The 26,572-nt window shown below is 43.3% G+C and overlaps 1 protein-coding gene across 3 annotated transcripts in view; it reads right to left on the bottom strand.

The window, feature by feature from the left end:
* VLDLR (very low density lipoprotein receptor) overlaps window positions 1–26,572 on the bottom strand; it is a 35,701-nt gene that overhangs the window by 6,782 nt on the left and 2,347 nt on the right. For all 3 annotated transcript variants that reach the window (XM_060409407.1, XM_060409405.1, XM_060409406.1), the window contains exons 3-16: window positions 15,074–15,193; window positions 11,083–11,205; window positions 9,577–9,699; window positions 7,552–7,923; window positions 7,327–7,449; window positions 7,114–7,236; window positions 6,552–6,671; window positions 6,322–6,447; window positions 5,670–5,841; window positions 4,573–4,791; window positions 3,149–3,267; window positions 2,440–2,579; window positions 1,964–2,105; window positions 991–1,137 (exon numbers count right to left, since the gene is read on the bottom strand). In XM_060409407.1, coding sequence (XP_060265390.1) covers window positions 991–1,137; window positions 1,964–2,105; window positions 2,440–2,579; window positions 3,149–3,267; window positions 4,573–4,791; window positions 5,670–5,841; window positions 6,322–6,447; window positions 6,552–6,671; window positions 7,114–7,236; window positions 7,327–7,449; window positions 7,552–7,923; window positions 9,577–9,699; window positions 11,083–11,205; window positions 15,074–15,193 — 2,169 coding nt within the window. The remainder of the gene's footprint in view (window positions 1–990; window positions 1,138–1,963; window positions 2,106–2,439; window positions 2,580–3,148; window positions 3,268–4,572; window positions 4,792–5,669; window positions 5,842–6,321; window positions 6,448–6,551; window positions 6,672–7,113; window positions 7,237–7,326; window positions 7,450–7,551; window positions 7,924–9,576; window positions 9,700–11,082; window positions 11,206–15,073; window positions 15,194–26,572) is intronic.

Genomic DNA, 26,572 nt, shown 5'->3' with positions numbered 1-26,572 from the left:
TATAAAACCAAGAACCTGGTTAATGCCAAGGTTCCAGAGTGGCTCGCTCTTTAGTCCAGACAAGCCATGTGGTGGGTTATTTTAACATTGGGAAATTGACAAACCACTGCTGAACCGAGTTGCATGGTGGATGTGTCAAAACTAAGGGAAACCTCAGCAAAACCACAGATACACATGTCTTTGGGCAGAACTGTAAGCACTGGGAATTTGACAATTTGAAAAGATATACAGCCACACTTAATGACCTCTCTAGGCAAAGTCCCAGGTTCCTGGAAGTTGCAAGAAATGCTCTCAAAACCATATTACCAGGCATAATAGTTTCACTGTCAAATTGTTTTGTAATTGCTTTCTCAGTAAACTGAGCTTGTCCCTGCAGGGACTCAGTATCATGCTAATAAAACCCTCACATTACGAGATCCTAATTCACAACATGTAAGTTTTAATTTGCCACTTAGTCAAAAGCTAAGGACAGGAGACCAAGATGCAAGCTTCATTTAAGTATGCGTTTAAGATAATGTCACCCACTGGGGCCAGAAGTTTTCTTGGAACCCTGGCATTCTTTAAGCCTCATTTCAGACCCTTTCTCTGGAGGACAATGTTAAGACTTTAAGAATCTGCAAGTTGGCTGGGTCAGTGCTGTTATGGGACTAATTGGTACAAATCGGTATGTGAAGTCGCGTCGCTCAGTCATGTCCGACTCTTTGTAGCCCCATGGACTGTAGCCTATCAGGCTCCTCCGTCCATGGGACTTTCCAGGCAAGAGTGCTGGAGTGAACAGTAACCTATAAACTCATCTTATGTGAGTTAGAAGTCAGTCCTCAAGGAATGATGCGAACTCTTGGTAGAGTTGGTAGCAGATACGTTCTCTAATTGATTCCAAGAGTGAGTTAAAACAGAATTGTTAAAATCCAGGCTAGTTTTCATAGCTAGTGTTTTATCCTATTGCCTGTTGTAGGTCCTGCTTATGGCTGAAAAGGAAGAAAGCCTTACTTTGGCACTCTCGGCCATTCTCCTCTAGATTGTATCCATTGGGACAGGAACAGGTGTATTTTGGAGAGTGGTCATTAATCTGTGGGGCTGGCAGGCAGAGGTATTCACATCCTCCATTCTCCACATCTTCTTCACACCAGTTTTTACCTATTCAGAAAGAAAAGTCTTTTCAAAATGGGTCTTCCAGTGCCTGCTACACATAAAGCTTGGTTCTAGATGCTGAAGACATGAGCCCTTGTCTTTAAGGATTGCTCTGTCAACCCCTAAAGTTAAGCCAATACTCATGAAGGATAAATAGTAGTACAGGCAGCATGCTCTAAGGACACACAGAGCCAGAAAACTTCTTGGAAGTAGGAAAAGAGTTATGCTGTACATAGATGCATGGAGGGAGGAGGTGGCAAAAGAGGTGAGTGAGCAGACCTAGCTTCACTATCGGTCCAAAGCTTGCAGCCAAGGCTCAGAGGAAGGGGAGAAGCATGTTCTTCTGGCTTTGTCTCACTCCCACAGAATGGGAGGAACCCAGCTACGGGGAGGCCTAGAGGTTTCATTTAGCTAGAACCAGTCATGTATTCTGAGCAGGAGACCACATGCCCAGAGGTGTTTGAGCATCTATACAATTCCATACAAGAGGTGTCACGGTGGAGAGAGAGGGAAAGGTGATGGCATAAAAGCTACTTAGTGCAATAGTTGTAGCAAGAAGGAATGAATGCCAAGGGGGGATGGAAGGGATTGATATAAAAGTCAGGAGGCTGACAGTTGGGAGGGAAGCTAAAAGCTGAAGTTCTGAAGCTCTTTGACCTGTAAGTTAGACTATACTGAGCACCAGGTCTGAAGGGCTGGAGGGAGGGTCCAGTGGGGGGAAATTTCCATCACGGAGCAAGCTGAGTTACTAGGGAGCTGCTGATACCCAGAGGGCTCTGTGTCAGGCTGCTGCCCTGAAAGTAGCCAGAGGGGCTCTGCTTCCCCACGATACCTGATGGTTGTACAAGTTCGTGATAGACAATGATGTCCTGGGCATCATTAAGGTTGTTAACTAGAGTGGCCAGCTCCAAGCCAGTGAATTTATTGGCACCATAGACTGCTTCATTTTCCCCATCTATCCAGTAGACACGATCCTAAAACAGAACCCCCAAATTAGTATGTACATGTAGGATCAACATGAGTCAGTCTCTAAGGTCATTATTATTTACTGCCAATTTAATGGATCAAATTTATTTAAGGCTGGGTTGGGACGTCAGATGTAAAACTCTAAGAGAAGCAAGTTCAGGTTCTTAAAATGCTATGAGGGATCAGCATGTCCACTGGCCCAGGTTCCGGGTGATGGCCCAGGTTTAGGTTTAGGTTTCTCAAGTCATGCCCCTCCATCCTTCCCTCCTTCCCCTATTCTTTCTCTCCAAGCTGCTACAGTAACTCAGAGGTATACGCTTAAATGTGAGACACACATCTTACCTCAAATATTGTGAGTGCCAGGGGATGAGCTAGGAATTCCAGAGACCTCAGGACTATCCTGCGATCTTGGCCGTTCAAGTCCACACTGGATAACATGTGCAATTTGGAATCCAGCCAATAGAGGCGGCCCTTTATAAGGTCTGGTAGGAAAAGAATGGTCAGAAGTCAGAACTGGTCTGCTTCCATTTAAAATATCTAAGGAATCCAGCACTCTGCTTTCACTGTTCCTCCCCTAGCTGGGGTTCTTAACAGGGTTCCCCAAATCTTGTGAAGCAGCATGCAGAATCTGCACCCACATACACCTGGGGGGACTCAAGGGGTACCTGAGATTGTCAAAGTAACTGACTCAAGTATTAGTGACATCATAGAAGTATTAAAAGAGGCCAGCATTTTGTTGTTCTCCCCTTAAGGAGCCAGAAGTACCCTGAAATTCAGGAAATGCAAGGCACCTAGGTCAGGAGTGTTTATGATGAGAGTTCACCTAATTCATGTCACAGATTAGCCCCAGATGGGTAGAAAAGCTAGTAATTATGGAGCAAGTGATTTGCTAAGTCCACCATTCCACTTGCACTGTTTGGTTCTTCTCATCACAAATCCCTGCTTAAGAAGGAACCTTAGAGTTGTCTGCTATAGTCCAGCGTTCACTATAGAGATTAGTAACACTCTGCAGACAGTTGAACCATGGTTGAGGAAGGAAGAAAGCACATACCAAGTGTAATTCCGTTAGGCCACTGGATGTCCGCTGTCACCAGCGCCCGTCTGTCAAACCCATTCATTCCTGCTTTTTCAATTTTAGCTGGTTCACCCCAGTCTGACCAGTAAACAAAGCTGGGAAGAATTAAATTAGAAATCAGCTTCAGTGGTTTGGAAGGAATAAAGTTGCAGCTTGAGATATATATGTTCAAAGAGTAAACGGGAAACTCTAGAGTATAAATTGTACCACTTCAGGGTCAAAGTTATGTTCTGGGTAAACAAAAGTTAACACTCTGGATCAACAAGCTCATTATTAACTATATTAAACTATGTAACTCTGATATTAAACTATGTAACTCTGACATTAAACTTCAGCCCAAAGTCACAGGTTATATATTTCCTTTATGAAAGGCCAATGCTTTCAAGAGAGTAAAAGAGGAGTATCTGGCAAGTTTTACAGATACTCAGGGCTGGGCTGTGTTCTAGGGAGGCTTCATGGGAGTCAATTGTGATTACTACAGCCTTGGTCAAATTGCTAATAGCTGCTTTCCTATATTATTTAGGGGCAATTTGGAGGAAGTCCTCAGTGAAATGTTTCTAGAGAGGTTTATTTATTTTCATTGGACTTTCAGACAACTTGCACACTTAGATGAAAGCCTAGAGATAACGTGGTTACCAAAATCCTCACAACTCATGTGACTACTTAGGTTGGATCATTCAGAGCTAACCTGATAAAAGTGTTCAGACAAAAATTAAATCACTTGCATTTAGAAATGAGCCTATCTGTGAAGCAGAAACAGACTCACAGACTGACTATGGCTGCCAAGAGGGATGTGGGGGAGAGGGGAGGGGTGGACTGGGAGTTTGGGATTAGCAGATACAAACTATTACATATAGAATGGATAAACAACAAGGTCCCACTGTATAGCACAGGGAACTGTATTTAATATCTTGCGATAAACCATAAGGGAAAAGAATATGAAAAAGAATGTGTGTATATATATGTGTGTGTGTGTGTATATATCTCCATATATATATCTCCATATATATATATATCTCCATATATATATATATCTCCATATTTCCAGGCAAGAATACTGGAGTGGATTGCCATTACTTTCTTTATACTTCAGTGTAAAACATGCACAGAAGCTGGGTGGGCATAAGGGTTAAATACAGCTTTTGATGTATCTCAAATCAGAATTGTTATTTCATTCACGTGAACTAGCAGTCATCTGCTCAGGGAAGGCCTGTCATATAGATGAGTTCACTCCCAGCTTGCTCAACTATGGCACCACTGACATCTTGTACTAGATAATTCTTTGTTGTAGGGAGCTGTTAAATCCTGGGATTTCAGTACTATTTTAGGCACGAGGAAAGCTCCTGACCTACACAGATAGCATCTGAAAGTCTATGTGATGAAAAACACAGAATACAAACCCAGACAACGGGTCCACAGCTATGGAGGCAGGCTCTCGCAAGTCAGAGTTAAACAGGAACTTCCTCTTGGTTCCGTCTAGGGTAGCTACTGAAATAGTCTTAGAAGCCGCGTCAGTCCAGTAGATGGTCTTGTACACCCAATCAACAGCAATAGCTGCAGGATTATAGACATTGTCGATCATTTTAACATGTCTACCAACTTTGTCATCAATTGAGGCACTGAAACAGAATAGGTCACAAGAAATTTAAGAGTTTGACACCATCGGAGCCTGGAGAATGGACTTTCTGCTCACAAAATGGTCAACTACTTTGTTCAGAATGAACTCTAGTAACCCCATAGTTCAACACTCAAATTATGTAACCATGCTGCTTACCGATTCCAAATTACTAACACTGTAGGTGATCTTGTTGTTGGTCTGCATTCTACTTGCAAGAACACCATACTCTTAAGTGAAGCTATCTGCTTCAGTAACTATCATCTGAGTTTCTACAGTTCCTAATAAGAAAAAGCTACCACTGCCATTCTAGTTGTAGCAACTATGAACTAACTCAACTGGAAAAAAAAAAAGGGAGAACATCAGAGAAATTAAGATGTTACTTGTTATAATCTTATAATTGTAGCCATCTTTTATTTTGCAGGAGATTGTTAGTTTCAAATGAGGAACTGATAGTAATTAGTAATATAGTAATATACTATATAGTAATATAGTAATTTAATAATTAAAGAATCAGTGTTTAGATTTAATGTGTATGTGTGCTAAGCTGCTCCAGTCGTGTCTGACTCTTTGTGACACTATGGACTGTAGCCTGCCAGGTCCCTCTGTCCATGGGATTCTCCAGGCAAGAATACTGGAGTGGGTTGCCATGCCCTTCTCCAGGGGATCTTCCCAACTTAGGAACTGAACTCGCATCTCAAGTCTCCTGCATTGGCAGGTGGGTTCTTTACCATTAGCGCCACCTGGGAAGCCCCTTAGCTCTAACATTCCTGACATTCAATGCTAGACTGGAACTAGAGGATGAGGGAAATTCCTCCAAACCTTCAAAAGGCCAGTGACAATGACTTAGACCAAGACACCAAGAATGGAACTGTAAGCTACCTGAAGATGGCCTTTTGGCTTAGATCAGCCCAGAATAGTTTCTGAGCAGCGATGTCAGCATCGAGAGCCACAGTGTTTCGCAGCTGTTCAACTAGTTGGATATATTCTTTCCTCTCCAAGCCAATCTTCCTGATATCTCGTCTATTGGTGAAGATCAGACTTGGCTCTTTGCCTGCAAGACAGGAGTCAGGTTAATTTAGTTTTGCTGAAAGAAGACAAAGTCCTTCCAAGTTACTTCCTCCCAATAGAGGAGCACTTAAAAAGTGAGGGCATTGCTGAACACTTCAGGAGTACTCTTGCCAAAGTCCATGCCCCTGGGCCTGCGAGCGCTTCCTACTGTTTAAGAAGACCGTCCTTGGGTCACAGCATTCAACAAAACAGGGCAGCTGATGAATAAGTGACTTATTTGAATTGCACTCAAGTTTTGGAAGCAGAGAATAAGCAGGTATTCATGATACATATGCAAAAGGAATGGACCAAGGCAGGCATCTGGGGCAATGGTTTGCTATCTAACATATGCAATTGCACTGTGAATTTACTAGCATTGCTCTCAAGTACTATTTTATTTTCATATTTCATTTGGCTGTTGTAGTCACTGGCTGAGCACTTGCTCATAAAGGTACCAGAGCAACACCAGTCTAAGTCCATTTACCTACTGCCTTGCACACGCCCGTGGCAAGATCCATTTGATAGCCACGACTACATTCACACTTGTAACCGCCTTTTAAGTTGATACAAATTTGACTGCAGATTCCCGGATTTTGGCATTCATCAATATCTAGGAGGGAAATTAGAATTAGTCTTGCTATTCCTAGATGACCTACAGAGATCTTCTGACCTTTCCCATCACCCCCTGTTCTCAGGCTCTGTGTTTCAACTCACCTCCACAGGTTTTCCTATCTATGAGTTCAAACCCAGCTGCACAGTCACATTCATAGCCTATAACTAGGTCTTTGCAGATATGGGAGCATCCGCCATTATTAACCAAGCACTCATTTACATCTGAAAGAAAAAGGTAGTAGAGTTACTCAATACTCAAATTGATATTTGATCTATTAACATTTAAAATCCAGGCTATTCCTGATAACTGGTCTAGATAGTCTAGTCAAACCCATGATTTTTCAAGATCTAATATTGTGTCTTACAGATATACATCTCGGCCTGTATTGGGGGAATAGTAAACCCAATCTCTTGGCAGGTTAACAGTTGGTTAAGCAGTATTTAGTCAAGGTTCTCTATTGCTGATTGGTTATCATTAAGGGGGTGAAACTATGAACTACTTTGTCAGTACTTTTAAGTCATAACATTTCACTTTTAAGCCCAGCCACTGAACCTAATTCATTAAAGTAGTTTACCCAGGCATTAGGCAGGCTCCAAACCGCATTAGCTCTGCTGGGTCTACTTAACCTGTCCAACTCTGTCCTCACGCAACCCCTTCACTTACGGCATTCCTTCAGGGGCTCGTCACTCCAGTCCCTGCAGTCCTGCTTCTGGTTGCACACTTTACTGATATCAATGCATTCCCCACTTCTGCACTTGAATTTCCCGGGACCCAAGCACTGATTGACTACAAACCGAGACACGGAAGAGAGATTCCATCAGTGGGTCTGATCAGAGCAATCATTGCACTAACAACCCACAACCAGGGGACACCTACCGTTCTTGCAGTTGACTTCATCAGAACCGTCCACGCAGTCTCGGATGCCGTTACATTGCCTGCTGCCGTGGATGCAGCTGCCATCCTCACACTCAAACTGGTCAGGTCGGCAGGTTCGGGAAGCTACAGGGGGAGAGAATGGGATGGGGTGAAGTCAGCCAAAGTGTCCCTGGTGGATACCTGGGTGAGAGCTGAGCATGCCTCACGGACAGGAAAGTGACTTACGACAGTTGACCTCATCGCTGCCGTCCTTGCAGTCGGGATCCCCGTCGCATCGCCACTTCTTGTGGATGCACTCGCCAGAGCCACACTGGATCTCGCTGGCCGGGCACCTGGTGTGGATCACTGGCTGGCGGCCGCACTGCTCCAGGGACTCATCCGACTGGTCCGAGCAGTCTGCGTCGTCGTCGCACACCCAGCTGATAGGGATGCAGGAGGAGGTGCTGCACTGGAACTCGTGGGGCCCGCAGGTTGGTGAGGCGCAGTCCAGCTCGTCGCTGCCATCACTGCAGTCATCCTGGCCATTGCACATGAAATTCCTGGAGATGCAGCGGCCACTGGAGCAGGTGAACTCATCAGAACTACACGTTATGTTGCCTATTGAGAGAGAAGATGTCCCATTGAAGACTCATCAGGACTTGTCCTTTCAAGCCTCTTGTCCCCAAATCTAACATGCAGGTCATGGATCATGAACCCCAGCTTTTTCACCTAATTTAACAGTGAAAGTTGGATTATATCAATATTTCCCAGAACACTGGGAAACAGCCTTAACATGTAAAACAGGCAAGGACATTTGAAGAGGAACAGAAATGGAAGGAATGAGAAAATAGATGAAGACTAGAAATTCATTTGGGATGAGAAGCATCTTAAAGTGACAGCAATTAATAACTTAAACTGTTACAAGATACCTCATTGGGAAAGATGGACATGAGTTCTCTTTAAATGGTTACACTGCTCATCAGGCCAGGCTACATCCTGAGCTGAGATGATCAGGCATCAGGTACATGAGCAATGTATTCACTGCTAATAAGCACTGTGACACTATCACCAAAAAGAAGCCTCCGTGTATTATGCCACCATACACAGTTCCTTCTCTTTTGGTCCTTCCAATCAGGATCAGGAGTAACAGGTCTTGAAAAGTTTTAGAAAGTCACTTTTGGGGCTAGAACTGAAATCTAGCAGCCAAGTGTGCTAGATAATGATAAGCTAGTCAGTTCGTACTTTGATTCAGATTCCTGCCAAATTAATAAAGGTCAAAATTTGGTGGTAATTGGGGTGGAGACCACGACTCTCTTGGGAAGCAAAGTCTAGATTGAAGAGGGAAACACTTGGCAGCTCCACGGCTTACCAGTACATAAAGCTCAGTTCTAGGATTCAGTGCCAAAACTCATTGGACTAGGTGCAATGGTAATGACCTTGGGATGTGACTTCTACACACAAGACCGGTGTTTCAACCACAAGTGCCCTCAACTCATTGTACACTTACTGCATCAGGAGGCCTATGCATGTCAGGCTCAACAGCTGTGGTTTTAAAGGCCCTATAAAAAGGTAGATGCTTGAAAGAACATTCAACACAATGTCTGTTCAACCTAAAGACTTTCCCAGGGCCTCGCCTTTAACATGGAGCATTTTATTACATGTTTTCCAAGAGTAGAAACATGAAAGGCTAGGAAACAGAGTTAGTTTTTACAGGTAGGAACTGTGATAGGAGACAAAGGTACCGCTGGTTGGTTAGAAATTTCTTTGGGTATCACCAGCAAGACATTAATTTGTCCTTCTGTTTCAGTTTAGCTTTTGGAAAGGTTAAAAGAGAATCTAGTTTGGGGGCTGAGGAATGCTTGTGTGAGACTCAAGTAATTTATGCCACTAGGCAGATCCAGTTTGGACCTGGGGATGTGTTTGCTGGCTTTAGTCTCCTCGTTTGATGGAGCCCAAGTGAGGAAGGCCCACGAGCTGCTGTCCTAACTGAGACAAGAGTTCACACAACTGCTGCTTCACTGAGCCATCTCGACATGGAAGTGCCTTGGAGGACTTACCTTCTTATTTCTATTTGCCTAGAAGAACCAGCCAAGCAAGCAATGGTCAGTTACCATGCACACTTCTCTGAGTTTGAGGGCAGTTAGGAAAGACAAGGAGTTGAGCAGGTAGTGAAGTCACTAGAAAGCAAGTCAAGTCAACTGCACCTTCACGCCCACCCTTCTTGGAGCAAGAGGGTCTTTGGGTTAAGCCACTCAACACTGATCTTCTTACCACAGTTTTCTTCATCTTCTCCACTGTCACAATCATTTTCACCATCACACCGCCAGGACACTGGGATACACTGAGTGGAGCGGGCGCCACAGCTGATTTCATTTATGCGGCATGTTCTCATATCTGTTGATGACATACAGTCTCAAAAGAGCCTCCAAACTCATCAGCACAAAGCTGCTGCTCCTGTGCTGCCTGGAAGTGGTGACATCTGTGACTCAGTGGCCAGGCACGCAGCTGAAATTCGACTGACTAGCTGGAGCCTGGGCAGATCTTCCGTGGCCTCCATGGCTGGGGAGCCAGGCCAGCCTAGACTACCTGGCAGTCCACCCGAGAGCCTTGAGTGTGCTACACTGTCAAGGTTCTGTGGCGTGTGCACTCCTGGCGTTTGTTTTGTTTGACATGGTTGGGTTCCTTGGCTGGCCTGCTCCGTGACTATTGTGTATTTGCTGGGTATCAAGTGACACACCCAGATATTGGCAACGAATGCCAACTTCATTAAAAGCCAGATGGTCTAATACCTATGAAGTCTTGTTCACAGGCCTCCTTCAGATTATCATCTTGTGAAGTAGGGGCACCCTCTAATTGTTGACTTTACAGGGTTGTCCCCCACTAGAACTTGGAGCTGGATCTTTGTGGAACCCCTCTTCACCTATGCTAACTCACCTCCTTTGGCCAGTGCTCTTGTTATTCACCTTACTTCTTGCCTGGATAACTGCAATTAACACATGTCTCTTCCTTTTTGCTTAATTTTCCTTTGTAATCTTATATTCCAGAACTAAACTTTGTTCATATTAGACTTCCACTTTCAGTGCTTTAGCAGGCCTCTACTGCCTTAGAAGGAACATGAGAACTTTCTTCACCAGGATATGCAAATGATTCTAATTTATCTATCCCCCATCATCTTCCTCTGTGATGTCATAGACTTTCTCCTGAATGTCAAGCCTAAGGACACACGTGTATTTGCATACCTATGAAGTTTCTCTTATATAAGAACAAGCTGTAAGCGCCCTACTTAAATAACTTTAGGTTACATGTTTCTTAAAATCACTCTTATCACCCTGTTTGTAGTCACCTTACCCCTTCAGCAGTAGATTTTTTTCTCATAATATGAGAAACTCTGTATCTAAAAGCTTATACCTGGCACACAGGGGACCCTCACATCTTGACTTAGCTTCCAGGACCAGAGTACCATCTGCTCAGTGTCATTATCATCGAATATTTGAAATCTATGCACCTAGTCAAGGAGTTCTTAAATCTTCTGGCTTCAGTCTTAAATGTTCAATAGTGAAGCTACCCAAGAGAATGTCAGTCTTGTTAAGATTAGGAAGAACATTCTTTAATATTATTCAAGATTGACTGATAATGATCTGACTGACCTTGGAGTCAACTGGCCTAACTTTAAAGAAGGGCAATGAAAACTAAGCAAGTTTTAGAGTATACAGTACTTAGAGCTATGAGACATGGAACAGCTTGGGAAAGTTCAAGTCCAAAGCGAGTCACACTCACGGCACTGTTCTGGGCTTTCATCAGAACCATCTTCACAGTCAGGATCCCCATCACACTGCCATCGATTAGGAACACACTGGCCATTGTTGCATACAAAGTCAGACTCAGCGCATGTCTTCTTCACTACAGAAGTGGATTTGCAGGGTTAAAGTTGAAGTCACTCACCCAAGAACCCTACATTCCCATTAGGGGTACAACTGCATTTGAGATACTTTATTCTAAAAATAAAGCTAAGTCAATTAGCAGTCAACTGCCAATATCCAGCAGGACCTTAGAAAAATCTTTTTTTCCCTCCCTTTCCCCTAGAGGAGGAAGGTGATCATTTGAGAGCCATGGAGGACACTGAAGTTAAGGGATCCCTTCCAATGAACTTCTTTCCCATTTTATAACGTTGAGATTGAGTAATAAGGTCATTCTTTTCAGGCATTTCTTCCAAGTCATTTAAGTGCTTCATAGGTTTAACAGTCAAACATTTCATCTTACGACTGGCTCACAGTTTAACTGTTTTAGGGGCACCTTGTAACAATACATGGGTTTAGCATAGAGACAGAAGGCCAAGCTCCAGTACCGAATACCATCACCCCTACAGGTGTATTGGGGCAGAGGAACCAATATTTCTGATTGGATAAGAAATATAGGAAGCTCAAATCTGAGTGTAAGAGAAGTTGTATTTAGCAACCGAAGGGTGGGCTCACATCAACCAGCTAAAAGTCACTGAACTTACTATGGAAGCTGCCAGTCCTCATAACTGACTAGAGTTAAACAGCCTGAGACAAGGTATCAGTTCTGCTACTAATTCTTACTATGGCAGACTTTTCTCCTTAATTAGGGTGACTATGTAATTTGTCCAAATTGACATAGTCTCAGTAGAAAGAGGGTACTCTTATTTTTACCGAGAAGATAAACATCATTCCAGGACTGTGCTAAGCAAAGCTGTGTAGGTAGCTTGGTCATCCTACCCATGAGGAACTCCCTACCCAGGGAGTAAGATGAGTCTTGACAAGGAACCACATAGGGCATTCCAAGAGCATCCTTCTTAGGCTATATTCTTCTTTGCCCCTGTGCCTATACTTTCTACTTGAATTTCCAGTTTAAGTCATTCTTTAACAAATATTCTGAATGGAAAATCGGCTAAAAGTCAACAATTTATTGAAAATATGAAAGAGGCCACTTCAAGTCAGGGCTTTAAGCCAGGTACAACTCTCAATTCAGAGTACACGAAACCAGAGGGCTGCTCTGGGTTGGCCTCAGATATTGTTAATGGGGTGACTTCCTAGGTGGTGCAGTGGTAAAGAATCCGCCTGCCAATTCAGGCGACAGAGGAAATGCAGGTTTAATCCCTGGGTCAGGAAGATCCCCCGGAGAAGCCAATGGCAACCCACTTCAGTATTCTTGCCTGGAAAATTCTACACAGGAGCTTGGCAGGCTACAGTCCACAGGGTGGCAAAGTTGTACACAACTGAGCAATGAGCATTGTTAGTGGAGAGACAGGATTATAGTCAACTTCTAAAACTCAAGATGGGATGATCACTTATGATCTGAAAAGGATTATTTATATCCTAAAATTGTTAGTCAAGGGAACAAGAAAGGCCATATTACTTTTCAGATTTATACCTGCTTCTAAAATCACTGAAATGCTCAAACCCCAGTGTTTACAGTTTAAATGATATCCAAGGCCCATCTTCTCCTGAGCCTGTAGAAAGATGCCAGAGGGTCTCGGTTATTGTAATTCACCCTGTGATACTCTTCAGAATTTGTGAAAGAGAGAGTAGGGAATGGTTATAAAGACACTTCATGAATTTACAAAGTACAAGATGTTACAGGGATAGAAAAGATTGGTTGTATTACAAAATGAACAAAAGCCAAATAGGGTCAGTAGGTTGCTAGGGTTTCTCTCTCTCCATTCTGAACACAGACTGGGAGGGTAAAGATGGGCTATTTGAACTGGGCCTTGAGAGATGGATAGAAATTTAGATGTGTCATGGGAAACAGAACTACTAGTTCCATATTGAGGGTATCTGAGTTACTGATTTATCAGTTCAGCCTAACACCTGTAGAAGAATGAGTTATTGGGACTCATAGAACATGGCTTGTAGAATCCAAGTTGAGTTGACTAAATATGCTAGTTGACATGCTTGAAAGAAAAAGCCCTGCTGAAGTTGTAACCAAGTTCAACATCAAGAGGTTGGACAGAAAAAATAGGAAGTAGCTTTAGAAGTGTTAAGTAATTGTGTAGCCTTTCATGGCAGAACATCTCCAAATAAGCATTCACAGCTTCCTGAGCAAAGCTCCCACTTTCCTTCTCTACTCTCATACCTGGAAGGTAGAGACAAATTATGGCCAAGTATATATTTCCTTTCTCCCATTTTGTGTGATCTAGATTGTATGTACACCTACCTCCTTATCTCTTCTAAGTCTTCTGTGATGTAGCTAGAACTGATTGATGTGGAGACTATTTTAGGAAAAGCCAGTGATGACCCCTACAATGACTCAGGTTAGTTTCTACTGAGGTAGTCAGCTGGTAAAGTAAGACTTCAGAACTTCCAAACATGGAGATAATAATTACTCTCTAAGAACATAAAAGGGTTTTGCCAAATACATAGTTTAGCATAGAAGAACTACAGCAAGAGCACGGTTGACAAGAGTGAGGTCCTTTAGTGAGAAAACTAGTGAAAGAATTATATTATCCAGGTAACACAGAAAGAGCATGGAGCTGAATATCTTGTAGAGTAGATTAAGATCTTAGCATTGGAATGCAAAGATGTAAACATGTCACATAGAACTATTCTTGGTCCTGAGACTGGAGATAAGCTTCTTGCCTGAGATTGCAGAATGGACTTACTCTGCTTCCAAATGAGCTACTAATTTACATATTGGCATGCAGGCATCCAAGATACTGCTCTGAGAGCTCAAGCACAGGACAGCCTGCCAGGATGTTTATACTACCGAATTTTAGTAATGATGCATGAAGAAGTAGGCAAGGGCCTAACAAGATAGCAGTTGATGAGAACTACACTTAGCTTCTATTTTTCTTCCGTATTTTTCATTTGTATAGCAGATATCTTTATGTAACACCTTTTAAAAGGTAAAAGACAACGTTCTCACCGACATTCATGAACAACCTTGCTTCAGCAATTTAATGACATGGCACAAAGGGATCACAAAGCAAACTTCAGCTTGTATCCAAGGTCCCTAAATGCCATCATGGCATGTAGTTCACAGCTGTCCCGGCTTAATGAGAGGTCACACCAATTGCAAAAGCAGTCATTTCTCACAATAATCTTTTAATAAATGCTGATCGATCAGTATAATGGTATATCCCTGTTTTCTTGGGGGAAGAGAATGTCTCCCATCCTGTCTAGTGCTTTAAAATAAGCATCTCTGGAGAAAAGGACTTGTAAAAGAATCCTTATTTGATCTTTGATCTGGGCTGACTTATGAGTTACTGGGACTCATAGAACATGGCTTGTAGAATCCAAATTGAAGTTGACTAAATAGGCTAGTTGACTACACTTAGCAACTAAATATGCTAGATGAAGTTGACTAAATATGACAGGAATTAGTTAATCTCTGAAGCTGCAAGGGATTTCTTACTGTCCATGGCTTGCTTTTTGGGGGTCAAAACCATTTGAGAATTTTAAAAAAGTCTTTTCTAAGCAGTCTTCTGTCTCTATTCCTGGTCCTCCCCTCCCTTTCCCTAACTTCCTACAGCAAAAGTTTGCCTGATCTAAGATCAACCAGGTCCTTTCATTTGATAGGAACTCCACTTTATCTTCACGATTCCATACTCAGGTCAATAACCTCACACAATCGGTTGTATTCCTCCTAGACCAGAAAGTATAGAATCTTTGGACTCTGGTTCAAAGCAGTTCTTAGGAGTGGATTCAGAATCTTAACACATCTGTAGAAGCAAAGATAATGTCGTCCGTTTTCAGTAAAATGCCCAAGTCCTAGTGAGGAGACAGGTGAGACTGTGCGGCTCTTTACTTACCACAGTTCTTCTCGTCACTGCCATCCGTGCAGTCTTCATCCCCATCGCATTTCCACAGCAGTGTGATACATCGGCCATTTGTGCACTGGAACTGGGAGGCTTCACATTTGGCTTTTCTTCCTAAAAGCAGGAGGGAACACTTAGCTAAGCTGGGACACCCGGATGGTAAGTTAGAGATGCTAGTTACCTGAAACCCACGGATAGGCGTCCTCTCAGAGGGACAGGTGCAGCCTCAGAGGCTGTAACACTGTAGGGGCTGGAGTTGCATGGGCCTTGGGGCAGTGGCTGACAGTAATGAGTTCTTAGTTGAGCACACACTATCTACATGAAACTAGATCTCCCAGTCTCTTGCAGGAGTCATAGCCATCGGATGTTCTGGCTGATGGATGTAAGCAGAAATGGTATATACATTTCTGGGAAATATCCTCAAAGGGACAGGGGATCCAGTTTCCTCAATTTTGTTCCTTTCTGGTTCCTGAAAACTAGGCATGGAGGCTGGAATAGTGATATAGGGAACATAGATTGCCTACAAACTGCTGGTGGTGGGGCAGGGGTTCACCTGTGGACTCATTTCTCTCAATTGTTTAAGTCATTTTGTGTCACTATAATCATGCAGCCAAATCCTAATCCTTTAATGGCATTTCTTGCCCACATTCTATATTGTTACTCATCAATGATGTTTCTATTATGAGCAAAGTAAAGGAGATTTAGAAGAGGTGGCAAGGATAGAGGTGAGGTTAATACATGGCTCCTTGTCTTAGAATTTGAGTCTAATTGGAAAAAGATATGTTTACAAAATGACTCCAAGATAAAAAGCATGAAGAAGATATAGTTAAGAGGTGAAGGGAGATAATTTTTTTAAATCTGATTTTTATATGAGAGTTGATTTACAATGTGTTAGTTTCAGGTATACAGCAAAGTGATTCAGTTATACATATATCCATTCTTCTTCAGATTCTTTTCCCACATAGGTTATTACAGAATATTGAGTAGAGTTCCCTAGGCTATACATTAGGTCCATGTTGATTATCTCCTTTATATGTAGCAGTGTATACATATTAATCCCATATTCCTAATTTACCCCTCCCCCATTTCCCCTGTGGTAACCATAAGTTTGTTTTTAAAGTCTGTGAGTCAATTCTGTAGACAAGTTCATTTGTATCCGCTTTTTAGATTCCACATATAAGTGATATCATATGATATGTGTTTTGTCTGACTTAACTTCACTTAGTATGATAATCTTAAGTTCTATCCATGTTGCTGCAAATGGCATTATTTCATTTCTTTTTAATAGCTGAGTAATATTCTATTGTATTGGGTTGGCCAAAAAGTTTGTTTGGGTTTTTAAAATGAACTTTTTGGCTAATCAAATATACACATATCACATCGTCTTTATCCTTTCCTCTGTCCATGGACATTTAGATTGCTTCCATGTCTTGGCTATTGTAAACAGCACTGCAGTGAACACAGGGGTGCCTGTAGTTTTTTGAATTATGACTTTCTCCATATATATGCCCAGGAGTGGGATTGCAGGATCATATGGTAGTTCTATTTTTCGTTTTTTAAGGCACCTCCGTACTGTTTTCCATAGTGGCTGTACCAACTTACATTCCCACCAACAGTGTAGGAGGGTTCCCTTTTCTGCACACCTAAATAAAGGGAAATCATTTTTAACTTAGTGATGCGAGAACAGCAAAACAGGGTGAAGCCACACACCTGTATTGTTTCTCTTAGCCTGTTTTCCTGTGCTCAGTGGACGAATATAATTCGTATAATGGCAAGAATGAACACTTGGAAGTAGGGCACTCAGTTTTTTGCCAGGGGTGGGGCAGCTAACATTCAGGTGTTTCCTATCATTAGCAGGTTTGTCCTCCTGGAGGATGTAATTTCCTTGAGACAAAAGGCAAAGATCTGGGTGCTAAATGCTGATATACTGCAACTATTCGAGAAAACCAGCCAATGGAGGCATATAGTTCATGTAGAATCCTTCGGGAGGCCTTCCAAGCAGAAAGCCTTGAGCCTTCCTGCACCTTCCAGCATCTGCAGCTGTGGCATGCAGGAATGAGAACAGATGCTATAGTGACAAGCACAGACTGGGACTCTTGTGTTATGTACACAATGCTCTAGTTGGCCTCCCTACTATCAGCTACTCCCTACTGTCTGGGAGCATTCTAGGCTTTGTGGCTAGTTCCCAGGAAGATTAAAAGTTGGTCCTAGTTTACTATATGGGTGTGTGATTACTTAGGTACTGAATGTGCTCGTTTCAAAACTATATGTATCATTCTGCCCTCATGAGTCTAGTTAAGCTAGGAGCCAGATTCAAAGGGGTGTGACTCAATGGCACTTCCTACCTATATTTCATTTTTCACTTTTTAAAACATTTTAATTTTTTGGCCCCACCACATGGCTTGCAAGATCTTAATTTCCTGACCAAGGACTGAATCCAGAGCCTAACAGTAAAAGCACTAAGTCCTAACCATTGCACCACCAGGGAATTCTGCCCAGCCCCAGTTTTTTGGGTTTTTTAAAGTTTTCAATCTTAACCATTTTTTATTATTTATTCATTTGGATGTTCCCCGACGAGGGACTGAAACCAAATGCTGGGGGGTATCTGAACCAGGGCCCACTGGCTATAGTACTTTATCCGTACTACCTCTGAAGGCTGTGGGAGTGGTGAGAATCTACTTTGAGTACTTTATTTGAAAAGTTAAAATAAAAAAAGAACAATTTATAGTCAGAGAACAGAAATATACATATATGACAGAAAAGTCAGGTTGCACTTAGAATACCTTTTCAAAAGGTTTTCGTTACCAAAAGCTGTTTGGTCAAAATGAGATGCAAAAAACATGGAAAAGATAACCATATAATCTGACTTGGACAGGACTTTAAAGTAGACAACAGATAATAGTTTTCCACTTCGGGGTTAGGTACCTGGCAGATCTCTTTAAAAATGAGTCTTGAAGCTACAGATTTTATAGACACTCAAGCTGCTCTGAGATTAAAGACGGGCACACAATAGTCTAAGGCTGCTGTTTAGTCCACTCTCACCTTAAGGAGGCTCTCTGAATGCAACTGTTACATACAAGTCATCAACAGTAACAAATACTGGGCTAAAACCCCAGCAACGCTGCCTCAAGAGTGGCTGCTGAGTGGACATAGGACAGACGCAGGCATTTTCTTAGTGTTTATTCCAGTATCTTTAGACAAAACAGAAGTCTACCTTTTTTAAAAATCTCAGATGTTTCCCCTTCACCCAAGCTTCTGCCCAAAGGTCAGTCATAAAGCTATGTTTTACCATAGCACACATGGCTCTCCATCAAGAATGGTAAATAATGGGTTGGAGTGGAGTATGCTGCTAACCAGCCATCCCTGCTTGTTTAAAAGAGGAGCAGGGTTGAGGTGGGGCTGGGTAAAGCTAGCTGACTTTATAAAGGGTCCTTTCTTTAAAGAGAGGAGAAGAAAGATGCTAAGCTACATGGCCATGCCTCAGTTTCTTACTTCCTAAGCACTTTGTTTTGGGAGATTGCTCCTGGGCAGACAGGGTTCCCTGCGTGTGTTAGTTGCTCAGTGTCCAACGCTTCGTGACCCCATGGACTGTGGCCCGCCAGGTTCCTCTGTCCATGGGATTTTCCAGGCGAGAATCCTGGAGTGGGTTGCCATTTCCTTCTCCAGGAGATCTTCCCAATCCAGAGGTTGAACCCAGGTATCCTGCATTGTAGGCAGATTCTTTACTGTTTGAGCCACAGGGCTCCCTGTTGCTGCTGCTGCTGCTGCTGCTAAGTTGCTTCAGTCATGTCCAACTCTGTGCGACCCCATGGACAGCCTCCCGCCAGGCTCCCCTGTCCCTGGGATTCTCCAGGCAAGAATATTGGAATGGGTTGCCATTTCCTTCTCCAATGCATGAAAGTGAAAAGTGAAAGTGAAGTCTCTCAGTCCTGTCTGACACTTTAGTGACCCCATGGACTGCAGCCCACCAGGTTCCTCCGTCCATGGGATTTTCCAGGCAAGAGTACTGGAGTGGGGTGCCATTGCCTTCTCCAACAGGGCTTCCTAGTTCTGTTTAATTCCCTGTGTTGTACAGGGATGGGCAGTGTTGGGGGACAGCTCAGCCACCTGGTTGCAGCGCAGTGAGTTTTCTGTCCAGGTTTCAAGAAGATCCTCCCTTTACACCTGTGGTGCCCACCTAGGAATGCTGCCGTGCGGAGCTCCAGGAAGCACCAAATGAGTTAAGAAGCTTTTGGTTTGCAAAGCTTTGGGGGATTACAGGATTGTGGCCTTGTAGTCTATTTCCAGCCATGACAGTTAAGTCTCCAGTTCAGTATTATACTTTCATAAAGGGAACAGGGTGAGCTCGAAATCGTTGACACCCAAGGTCCTTTTAATGCTTAGGCTAAGCTAAAGCCAATGATGCCTCAAAAAAATAAGTTATAAGTACAAGCGCTAGGCATTCTCTATTTCAGGGTCTATTGGCTCAGAAAGGTGAAAAGTCAGAGTAAATGGGATTTTTAGTGGGTTCCTCAAAGTCATGGGGTTCACAGGAATGCTTCTGCAGCACTGAGGTGGTTGAAGTGAGGGGAAAGGCTATGACAGCAGGGAACCTGGGTGTTCTGTCTCTGTTTCAACCAGTATTTCTTTTCAACATTGAAATTTTGTGTAAGAATTTGGAAAGGGTCCTACAGCTTTAAGAGATCAAACAGTTGGACTAGATCTGGGTCTCCTTTCAGCTCTAATACTTTGGATGAATACCCTTGCCTCTGGGCCAGGGGGTTGGAAGTCACTTGGACCTAGTCCTCCACATGGCGTTTACATTTGTAATGACTGAATGCCCAGAAACACTGAAGATTCCTTGCTTATTGTCACACAATTGATACCAGACTCGACAAATGGAAGCCTTGCTTATTACCTAAATAGGTAACGTTGTTACCCAGATATGCTGGCATTTCACTGGCTCCAAGAAACTTAGGGGTTTTCATGTATTTAACAGGCAGCCTGCTGTTGTTGTCTAATTGTCCCTGTAAGGGTTAATATGGAAGAACAGTACGTAAGCTTTGGGGAAAAAAACTGTATAGATCTTACAGTAAATGCCAAGCCTTCCAAATGGGCCAGAGTTTTCTGTAGGGCTCCGAGTGGCACCTTTGCAGGAGCGGTCCAAAAGAAACGCCCACAACAAAGAGATGTTCCTGTGTCAAGCTCAGACATGAACTTCACTCTGTACAGAGGGGCTGTGGCTGCCGCACTGCTGGAACTAGCAAGGCCACATGTTCCCATCTCTCACAGGCCTCCTGTTGCTGAGCACACGGGTATTATCATCTCCTGGGATTTCTTCAGTCCATTTGTTTTGGCACTTCTGGGGCCGCCAAGGGCATTTATTTTTAGTTGAGCTCACTTCTACTGCTTGCCACTTGAACGCCAATCTTTCTATTCTTAGGCTAAAACTCATTTTAGGACAAGCAGCTTTCCAAGTCAGCACAGAAGTTTTCCTCCAAGGGAAGAGAGTTAGTAAGAGGAAATGGGAAAGAGGGTCTGAGCTGTGTTCTGGCCTTTAAGTCAGTCTCTGAGAATCAGGAGGGGTCAACTAAACACTGTGAAATAATTAGGTTAATCCTTCTGATTCACTCAGTCCTACAGTTCAATTGTCAGTTTCCCTATTTACAGTGGATTGAGATGATCTTGAGAATCATGGATAAATAACTTAATTTTTTTTTTTTTAACTGTTAGCCAAACACTAGTCTAAGACCTCACTCTTTCAGTTGATTTAGCTCTCCAATACTACACTGTCAAAACTACCATTCCCCTTTTACACATCAGGGAAGCTGTTTGGAAAAGGGAAGGACAGCACTTGCCAAGATCACCTTGGGCAGAACTAGAATTTGAACCTGGGTAGTCTGGCTCCAGACACCATGTGACTGAGCATGCATACCAAAGAGCGCACCTGACCGGGACCACTTCCTTCCAGAATATTCTGCTGACTTGTGATCTGGGTAGTAGCGTCAGTTTAAATTAATCCAGAATGAGGTAGTATCACTTGTCAGGCTGACCCTATCCTAACACAGCCTTATAGTTGAGACAGAGCCCTCGCTTCCTTCCCTATCCCTATTTTGATTTTTTTAAAAAAGGTGCCTCAGTATCTCCTGCAGGTCTTTTCCTAGAGAACCACAGTGCTTGGATTTCTGGTCTAGAGTGAGCAAAGGCCCTCCTGATACATTTGGGAAGTTATTCATTTTGTGGGTGGGAAAAGTCAGTGTTTCTCAAGGTCAGGTTGGTATCAGAAGCCTGCAAGTTCAGTTCAGTTCAGTCGCTCAGTCGTGCCCAACTCTTTGCAACCCAATGAATCGCAGCACGCCAGGCCTCCCTGTCCATTACCAGCTCCCGGAGTTCACCCAAACTCATGTCCATCGAGTTGGTGATGCCATCCAGCCATCTCATCCTCTGTTGTCCCCTTCTCCTCCTGCCCACAATCCCTCCCAGCATCAGAGTCTTTTCCAATGAGTCAACTCTTCGCATGAGGTGGCCAAAGTACTGGAGTTTCAGCTTCAGCATTATTCCCTCCAAAGAAATCCCAGGGTTGATCTCCTTCAGAATGGACTGGTTAGATCTCCTTGCAGTCCAAGGGACTCTCAAGAGTCTTCTCCAACACCACAGTTTAAAAGCATCAATTCTTCGGTGCTCAGCCTTCACAGTCCAACTCTCACATCCATACATGACCACAGGAAAACCATAGCCTTGACTAGACTGCAAAATACTTGTTAAAACACCATGTGCCCCCACACCAGAGATTCTGGTTTAGGAGGTCTAGTGTGGGGCCTGAGTTTGCATTTCTGTTGAGTTCCCAGAGGATGTCGACGCTGCTGATTCCTGACCACATTTTGAAACCACCGTGGGAAGGTTAGGAGGCTAAGATTCTTCCGACGAGCCAGTGACTACTTTGACCACTTCATTCTCAGTGTTGCTCTCTACAGTACCCGCCCCATAAGCCCTTACGCACATCACTCGGTGGACATAGGTGACAGCAGTCAGTCTAACAGCAGATATTATGATGACATCCCTGGCGTAAAGCCTTTATGCTATTAGATAAAATCTACCTCGATACCATGAAGGCATGTGCAGTGAAGAGGTTCTTCTAAAAATCCGTCTTCCCCTCCCCCTGTGCCTCATCTTTGATTGACCCACTGCTTACTCTAAATCAGTAGTTCAATAACGAGCCTAGATCCTTCTCCCCTGGTATTTTGCCATCAAGCCCTGGGTGTGTCCAAGCTCTCACCTAATCTAAATTGATCTCCTGTTCCTCTACCTCCAGGCTGCCACGCTCTTTCTTCACATCAAAATGGTGAATCAGGCAGCCGAGGAAGGCCTGGAATGCCAGGGATGGGATCACTGGCAGGCTTCTCCAGGGCTCTACGATTGAATCTGGTTCCCTATCCATTTTCTCCAGCTTTTCCGTCTTGCTTACCACCCCACTCAAATGTCATCCTTGAACGATATCTTCAAGTCCTTTCTTGACCAACTTGGGGGTGGTTTGGAGGCTTTCTCATCATCTCCTGTGCCTGTCACATAGCTCTCACATACTGGGATGTACTCACCTACCTGTTTCCATCTCTATGGATGGAGATCCCTCAAGGCAGGGCCTGCAAGGTGCCTTTCTCTCTTGGGACCTGGTGCCTGACATCGAAAGATTCTTTAGGCACTAGTGGGTATTCTCTGACACATCTGCTGATTTATTAGTTCGCTAATGAAACTGGTCTACAGACTTCTCCCCCCACCCCCACATCATTCTTTCCAGGTTTTCTGAGCTTGAAACCAAGTGTGAGCAGTTGTTTTACTAGCTAGAATACTCTGAAAGACTCCTAGGTTTCAAAGGCCACAGTTCCCTATGCCTACAAGAATACTTTCACCTCATCTTCATGATACTTTATCATGCAACGTCAGCAGAATGAATGTGTCAGGGTAGGTACACCAGCCTCATTTCCACGTGAGCAGAGAGGTTCCAACACAGCGTGCAGGGAAAGTTAGCAGCGGCACCTTGTTAGAAGTTTCAGGGACTTTTATCTCTGACAGATTGTAGCATTCTTTGGTAATGCTGGCAGGCATACATTGTCATTGGAGCCCTATCACCTTTGTAGAATCATCTGCAGGGATGGAATGAGAGTCTTAAGTTTTTGGTAGTTTCTGAGAAACTTCATAAGCTGTGGCCCACGTGACGTGTGGGACCTCCAGCAATTCTCAGCTGCTACCTGCCTCTTTCATGATTAAGTCTTAACCACTGGGTCTGCTTGCTCCCATCCAGAGCTTCTATCCAGGCTGTCTTTGGATCACAGATTTCCTGGTTTGACTTCCCCGCTAGACTAATGAAAGAAGAGCCGAGCTCCCTGGTCACTGTGTCCCCTATGTCTGGGGCTGTATGGCATATGGTGAGCACTCAGTAAATGGAGGGCATATGGTTTTGAGCAACTGGACAAAAAAGGCTGGTATCAATCTACCCCCTACTTAGTGAATCTACAGATCAGTTAATAACTCAGACTTAGGGAAGGTGTCTTAAGAAAACTAAAGATGAGAGGTGGTCTATAAAACAAACCTTATTTACTCATGGTATTTGGGGGAAGAATTATAACATGAAGTATTTAATTTCCAAATGTCTATCACCAAGGTTTTTATCATCTCCCTTGCTTGGCAAATTGCAGGCCCTACGAGATACCCCACCCCACTCCCTACCACAGTCACCACATCTAAATATATAAAGGCAACCAGGTAGTAACGCCAACTCAGATGACCCAAGGTAGGGTGGCAAGGTCAACAACTCTAGCCAGTGGTCCTGTCTTACAGTTCTGTCCCCAAAGTTATCTCTTTAAATACAGGGCCATGAATACCCTTTCCCTGCTTTACCTACCCATGTAGCATTTTTAAAGTACAAAGTGGGCAAAAGCTCTAAGCAAAGAGTAAGCCATTTCTAGCCACATCTCTGTATTTACTCTCACAGCATCCAGCAGGCATTCTCTTATTAATTTAGCATCCACAAATAGCCAACAGGCCCAAACTTTTTCAGGAAACTTCACATGAAGAGGAAAGTATGCTAACTTTATGGTATCACCTGCCATTTCATTTAGTCCCTGCAGTGCATCTCGTCTATCTAAGCATCATAATGTGTCTAATGGCATCTAATACCATCAGTGAAAGTGAAGTCACTGGTCGTGTCCAACTCTTTATAACCCCATGTCAATGGGATTCTCTTGGCAAGAATACTGAAGTGGGTTGCCATTTCCTTCTCCAGAGGATCTTCCCGACACAGGGATTGAACCCAGGTCTCCTGCACTGTAGGCAGACTCTTTACTGTCTGAACCACCAGGGGCTCAATACCATCATTAAGTGGTATTAATGATGTTTAGATTTTCTTTTGCAAACCAACAGAAGAACTTAGCAAAGAGACACCAGTTTAGACTGAAATAATGCACAGAGTGAAACTGAGAATTTTCAGTTATAAAGCCAGATTTTCCCAGAACTAAGTCATTCTCTGCCTTTTGTTTGTTTGTTTAGTGACTAAGTCATGTCTGACTCTTTGCAACCCCGTGGACTGTAGCCTGCCAGGCTCTTCTGTCCATGGGATTTCCCAGATAAGAATATGGGAGTGGGTTGCAGTTTCCTTCTCCAGGGGTTCTCTTCCTTTAAGTCTTATGAAGAGCTATCAATTTCCAGATTTCCTAGCCAGACAACTCTTTAGATGGGCCACACAACTACCCTGAACCACTTACTTCTGCTCATCAGGTACATCTCATCCATCACCTCTGCCCAACATATTCTTGGACTCTTTGTCATGAAAGCAGTCTCTGTGCTGTGACCTAAGCACAGACAGGAACAAACTAAGCAATACAGAGTCTAACCACCTGGACAGCAGCTGTATTAGCCTGTGCTGAGAAATGTTTCTAAGGCAGGAAGTTTGATCATAAGCTTATGGTCCTTCTCATAGTTCTTTAAGGGATTTAATTTGCACAGACTAGTATGTGACGGTGGTTTTCCAAAGAAAGGTCAGTATCCAAAGTAAATTTAATTATGACTTGAAATTGTACAGGTGACTGCCTAAATTTGATCATTACTCCCTCTACTGAGAGGGATGACTTTATTCACATTCTGTAAACACTAGAAAATGATCTCCATTATTTCTAGGCTGTGCTCCACATCTTCTGGTGTCAAGATCAAAACCTGAAGCTATACAGCTGGAGGGCTATGTGTTCCCTTAATTTTATGGCTGTGTTCTGCTCTAAGAGTTCTTGCTCTTGATCAGTTTGACACTCCTCCTGGAACAGAAGGGGACTGTGACTATTTTTCACCTCTTGTAGAGTTGTAACAAAATTACTCAAGTGAAATGGAGTTTATGGTTATCTGATTTTTCAAAAGGCAGAAGCACTTCTTTTGAGCATGTAGGTGGCTATAATTAAAATATGCAATATGGTTATACTGATGTCCTGATATTTGGCAGCTGTTCTGAACTTGGCCTTTTATATACACGCTTTAGGAACCTAGCGACTCAAACAGTTTGAGCAAAGAATCAGAATGACTCAGGGCAGGTAGGCAGGTACATAGCTAGATGTTACGTGAAGTGGGCAGTGGGACGATCTGGGGGACAGTGCTGCTCCAGACCGCTGGTGGCTGTCACTGCCAAGGAAAGCTTGACTGGTGACACTCCTCCAGAGTCCCTGCTCACATGCTTACTCTAATCTAGCTGGGGACTGTGGTCATCATTGTCACATCTTCTCTTGGTGCTATCTGGGTAAGCCAGATTTATTTTTCCCCAGCCCTCTGTTCTCCTATCCCTTCAGGCACTACCAATTTCACCAACCCACTCCCCACAACAGAAGTTCTGTCTACTCTTTTGTTGGTAGCTAGCCATATCTGAATAGCTCTCACAAAACCTTGGTTCTCCTAGGCTCTGGCCTTAATGAATATATGGTACTCTAGACCCTAATCTTGATTATCTAAGCTGGAGAAAAATGTCCTACAGCTCCCAGGGTTGGTTGGTGGTTTAGCCTAACTTAAGTTTTTTTGCCAAAGTCTTTGAGCACACCTCCTCTGTCCTAGAGTATTTTAAACCAGCATCATGAGTATGTTTGGGACAGACTGTATAAGACCAGGGTCAAAAAGTCAGCCCACACGCCTTGGGGCTTTGAACTTCAGACAGGAGCCAATCTGGGTTAGTTCAGGTCAATATCTACCTCAGCCAACCCTAAATTTCCTCCAGTTCACAAAAGATGTGTCTCCTTTCCTTTGAAGAATTTAAGTTTTGCATGGGCTTCTATTCTCCACTGTTCACGGCTTGTCACGTATTTCACATGTGACCTAGGGGAGCAAAAGGGACACTCACCTACCTGATACAAGGTGAATATATGGCTTCAACTAACTTACTTTGACAATTTAGGTGAATTCCTAGCATTTTTTAAGATAAAGTTAAACTCCAATGAAAAGTTATTATATCTTAAAAGAATATGAACAGAACATACAACAAAAATGAAT

The sequence above is a fragment of the Ovis aries genome, chromosome 2 (assembly GCF_016772045.2).
Source record: "Ovis aries strain OAR_USU_Benz2616 breed Rambouillet chromosome 2, ARS-UI_Ramb_v3.0, whole genome shotgun sequence".
Classification (NCBI taxonomy): domain Eukaryota; kingdom Metazoa; phylum Chordata; class Mammalia; order Artiodactyla; family Bovidae; genus Ovis; species Ovis aries.
The sequence above is the reverse complement of the archived record's forward strand: the minus strand, read 5'-3'. Positions and strand labels throughout refer to the sequence as shown.